Below are 5000 nucleotides of genomic sequence, written 5' to 3'. Positions count from 1 at the left end.
TTTTTTGTTTTTTTCTCAGGTCAAAGTTGATGAAAGTAATAACCTAGATCATGTGACACGAACGAGACCCAAGGGCAACCGAGGCCGGAGGCCACCAACCAGGATCCATATAAAAGAGGTGTGGTGTTTTAGTCTTTTACTGTGCGGAGTGTATATCTAATCATCCAAATGTGTTTCAATGTTTTCCATGATGTATGGCATAGCATAATCGCTAACAGCAGCATCATCCATACTTTGCTCTCTAGGTGGCCAACGACGAAAAGGATGGGTTTTCTGATGGCAACAATTATGAAAACATTGAGATCAAGGAACCTCCTAAAAAGTGCGAGACCCTTCCTATGCCTCCATCCAGTAACAGCAATTCCACCGAGGAAATGCAGTCAAGTTCCCCCGAACTGAAAGAGCCAGAGCCTGTGGTTGAACCGAAAAAAGTCTTTAAACCTCCCATGCCTCCATCAAAAGATATTAAAGATATTTTAGCAACTGAGAATGGACCTTCCACGGAGGCTGACCCAGAAATGGTCTGTATCACATCACGCACCTATTGTATGTTGTATGTCCCTCCACTTAATAGTACTTAGCCTTGTGTAGCATCTTATCCTAGCTATCTTTGTTGTATACAGGAAATGGGTTAACCTAGCAATTGTTAGTGCTTGGCACTTGGTTCTATGAACATCCTTACTGTACCGACAGCAATATATATATTTTTTTCTTCTGACAAATGTACTTATTGTAAGTTGCTTTGGATAAAAGCGTCTGCTAGTAATGTACACATGTCATCATGGCTATGTTTTTTGTCTTACCGAGGGGTTCTTCTGTTTTTGATGCCTCTAAAGGTCCCAGGGCCGCCTAAGCCCCCCTCTAAAGAGCTGAAGCCCTGTGTTTCCACTGCTGAAGAAGAAACTGAAGACCTGTCCGAAGGTGATCCTGTGCCCGGGGCTGAAGAAAAGACGGATCCAGCGGTCACCCCTCCGACCGAACCCATGAGCAGCTCCACGGATGACCCAGCCATGGAGCTGTCGCCTGCGCAGGAATCCAGCCCTCCCACTATACCTCCTATAGACAAGAAGCCTGCTAAGGACCCAAAGACGGAGGGCTCGCCATTGACGTGGGAAGGCCCAAGTGATGAAATCGTAGTCAAAGTGAGTGAGATGGATCAATCCTCATCCCTACCCACTGTCCAAAAGCCAGAGGTGGAAGATATGTCAACAAGTCCCACTGCCGAGGAACATCGCAAAGTATCAGATGTAACACCTGAGCCAATATCAAACTCTACCCCAAGTGGTCCACTTAACGCCTCCAGCAGCAACAAGCCGCAGGTCCAATGGCAATCTGACCCCACAACTCTACCTACCCCGGACTCAGCTTCGTCAGAAACAACCAGGAAGGGCCCCAGCCCAATACCACCCCTCAAGAAAAAGCCTTTAAAAATGTTACCTCCAAAGACGCTCTCTCCTGCACAGCTGCCTCAGCCTGAAGATCAACCAGCAGTGAGTGCTATCCCCATAGTCACTCAGCAGGAAGACAGCTCCTCCAGTGAAGCTGCACCCTCAGTCGGCTCGACCCACATAGAAGACTCTCCCGAACCCACGACAGAGTCTCAAGAAGTTATCCCAACCGTGGTTCTTACTCTGAGCGAACCGGAAGCCCAGCGAGCGACATCAGAGCGCAGCATTTGCCACTCTGAGGGCGACAGTGTGGACTCTGGAAGCGAAGACACTTTGGCCTCCTCCACTTTTGCACTACGGGGAAGTCAAGTGGGTTTAGACTCTGTCTACGCGAGCGACGACGACAGTGAGGATTACAACAACCCGGCGCAGATCCGGGATGCAGCTCCTCCGGGAACCAAGATCTCTCAGGTGTCCTCAAGTGTGCAGATAAACCTAATCCGGGAAAAGCCTAAAGTCGGCCCTCGACCCCCTCTCCCACTCAGACCCATTTTCAAAGCCATGTCGGCCTCGGTTGGAGATCTGCTGTCCAACATTTCAGAGGAGACCCCAGACAGTGGGGAGGACCTCAATGAGGTCAAAAACCTTGAGAGGGAAATTGCTCTGGGGTTGGAGCAGACAAAGGAACTCCTCAGCAACACAGTCCAGACACAGGGGGAGGGCCTCGGAAAAAACATACCAGAAGATTTACTGGCAAAGGCCATGGAGAAACTAAGGATGGCGGATCACTTTCTCAGGGAGGCTAAGACCTTTGAGGAGTCGAAACGTCCGAGCAGAAGCAACAGGAGCAGCTGGTGAATGGTCACTATGTAGAAAAGTACCGATTTACTTTTTGATTTCTTGTGGTAAGCAGACGATGTAATGTCATTGAATGTCATTCCCGAGCTGGTTGGTCAGCATGGGGCTTGTGCCTTCTTAAGCGCAATGGCTTCTCCTTCCCTTTCTAGGAATGTTTCTTAGTCACTGGTCCATTATATATGGGGCACTTTTAAAAAATCCATCCCTGATAGAGGGAATCATTTTAAATGATGAATTCGCACTAAACTAGGTTTACAGATCCTAGAAATTGCAGATGGCAATTTTGTGATAATGTCATCAAGCCTGGCCCCTCTGAAACATAGTTTCCTTACATAATTAATTAGTTAGTGATCAGCTCAAAGTAGATTCTGACCTGTTTACATGTAAGAAATCAACACACTTGTGTTATAAAGAGATTGTATTACTAATATATATATATATTTTTTTTTAACCTTTATTTTTCCAGATAAAACATTAAGAACAGTTTCTTATTTACAATATTGATCTGGTATTTCGCTGCCACTGGCCAAAAAGCCAGCGACTGCCTTATTTCCTGTCACCTACGAAAAGGAAATGCCTTGGTTAAGGGCACACACCACACTCAGTTCAGAGGAAATTAATAGGAAGATAAATTTCTTTTTTTTGTCACGCACGTACAATTGAGTTAATTTAGTCTATTTTAATGCTTCACTTGTGCTTATCTTTTGCTGTTGTGTTTGTTCTGTGACAATTACACCCTGGCAGTTTGTTTCAATGACTTGCCCAATAAAGGCAAAATAAGGTGTCTAATCATAGTGATGACTTTGAGGCTGACTGAATTCTTATTATTTACTCATTGGTTGAAAAAATCTGATATATGTTAGGATTATCGCAGTAAACCAAGCAAGGTGGAGTAGAAGTAGATGGCATGGCATTCATCACATCGGTACCAGTGGTAACACTTTTGTAAGAAACACCCTTCTACAAAACAGAGTTCACACAGGAACTGACTCGCTTCCTGGATCAACTAGTTGGACACAGGTAGTATAAGGGAAAGTACTGCCTTAACAGAAGTCTGTTTTGACCTTCTAGGATTTGATGATGTTGTTTATATTTTGGGTTTGTGTCAATGGACTGTGAATTTACATCTGTCTTTTCATTGTGTGTATATGTGTGTCTTGGTTAGTTTGTTCTGTGCGTATTGATTTCAGTTTTTCTGAGAGGGCACTGTGCTATGTACATTGCTTTACCAGGTGTATTCGAATTTGATATCGAAAAGTGTATCGAGAAAGTGTTAAGAATGTTGTTCTCAAAAGGGAAACATGTGGTACCTAGGTGTATGTGAAGGATAATGCCAAGAATGGCTTGTTAAGGATCTTAATGATAGATTGATTTGACTGCAAAATCGTTTCCTGTGGAAGGTTGATCGTGTATGGGTTAAAATAGTGCCATACCACATTGTACATACCACATTTTAAATAATTCCATATTAAGTTATTAATGATTTGTCCACAACAGATTCTAACCAATGTTGCTGAAAGGCCTTGTTGATATTGTCTAGTGCTAACCCGGTAGGTTGCAGGTGTGTTGATAGGCCTTTCTTGTCTTTGTCCGTTCTGGCAATCTTTTATAGTTCACCTTTGTCATGCAATATAACACAAATATATAAATGAAAATGAAAATAAATGTACACATTTTATTAACTGACACTCGGCTCTCTCTAACTTTCATTGTTAACCAAAAGGGAATAATTTGAGTCAGACAAGATTGTTTGTGTGTGTGTGTGTGTGTGTGTGTGTGTGTGTGTGTGTGTGTGTGTGTGTGTGTGTGTGTGTGTGTGTGTGTGTGTGTGTGTGTGTGTGTGTGTGTGTGTGTGTGTGTGTGTGTTTGTGTGTGCGTGAATAATGGGATTTTTTAAACTTTCATTTTCTTAACCAAAGGGAAATCATTTTGAGTCAGACAAGAGACTGTGTGTCTGTGTGTGTGTGTGTGTGTGTGTGTGTGTGTGTGTGTGTGTGTGTGTGTGTGTGTGTGTGTGTGTGTGTGTGTGTGTGTGTGTGTGTGTGTGTGTGTGGGAGGGGGGGGGGGAGTTCTGCATATGCATGTGTGTAAATAATGGCCTTTTATAGTTGGTGTTGTGAGTTTTAGGAACTAAAATAGAAACAGCTTCTTGCTGCTTTCCCCTTTACTGGAAACGAGAAACAATTCATGGATGAATCATTATTTCCATTATTTTTTATTTGAATCACTTATATGACCTTAAAGACTGACTTTTCAAATATATGCATTTATTTAAAACATGCTCAAGTTTAACACATAAACAATAATGACATGCCATAAAATATGAATTATTATCCATCTATAAAAATATATCTTTAATATTTTTGCTGTTGGCAATTATTTCTCATCCCATCTCCTCCTCTGTATTCATGCATGTGTAGACTATACATTTCTTCTACTTATTGTTTTCACTAATGATGGAAGTAGGAGGGTTAGGGCTGTGCTTTGACCTAGATTGTCCCGAGAGATAAAGGCTGGGCTGTTTTCCTCTTGGCAGCTCACCCGGATGTTCCCGGGCTGGAGTAGCAGCGCCTGTTTATGCTGCTCGCACTACAGGCTACCAAAAGCCTGCAACCGATGATATACTAAAGCATGCGGAGATTTATTGGTTTATAACAGCCTAGGAAGCATGGAGGATGACCTGGCGTCTGAGGACGATACGCGTAAGTGTCGTTGAATGTCCTGTTGATCTGCATTTGGATATGCGGGATGCGG

The 5000-nt window shown here is 43.3% G+C and overlaps 2 protein-coding genes across 3 annotated transcripts in view; both read left to right on the top strand.

Annotated features, from left to right (window-relative positions):
• plekho2 (pleckstrin homology domain containing, family O member 2) overlaps positions 1 to 2677 on the top strand; it is a 10721-nt gene extending 8044 nt beyond the window's left edge. Inside the window, exons 5-7 of the mRNA XM_060071714.1 lie at positions 20 to 118; positions 246 to 521; positions 837 to 2677. Of these exons, the coding sequence (XP_059927697.1) occupies positions 20 to 118; positions 246 to 521; positions 837 to 2246 (1785 nt within the window). The 3' untranslated portion in view covers positions 2247 to 2677. The remainder of the gene's footprint in view (positions 1 to 19; positions 119 to 245; positions 522 to 836) is intronic.
• A 2087-nt stretch (positions 2678 to 4764) lies between these two features.
• The window catches only part of ankdd1a (ankyrin repeat and death domain containing 1A), an 8853-nt gene continuing 8617 nt past the window's right edge, over positions 4765 to 5000 (top strand). For both annotated transcript variants that reach the window (XM_060071710.1, XM_060071709.1), the window contains exon 1: positions 4765 to 4948. In XM_060071710.1, coding sequence (XP_059927693.1) covers positions 4915 to 4948 — 34 coding nt within the window. In that variant the 5' untranslated portion in view covers positions 4765 to 4914. The remainder of the gene's footprint in view (positions 4949 to 5000) is intronic.

The sequence above is a fragment of the Gadus macrocephalus genome, chromosome 14 (assembly GCF_031168955.1).
Source record: "Gadus macrocephalus chromosome 14, ASM3116895v1".
Lineage (NCBI taxonomy): Eukaryota > Metazoa > Chordata > Actinopteri > Gadiformes > Gadidae > Gadus > Gadus macrocephalus.
Note: the sequence above shows the minus strand (reverse complement) of the source record. Positions and strands in the feature narration are given on the sequence as shown.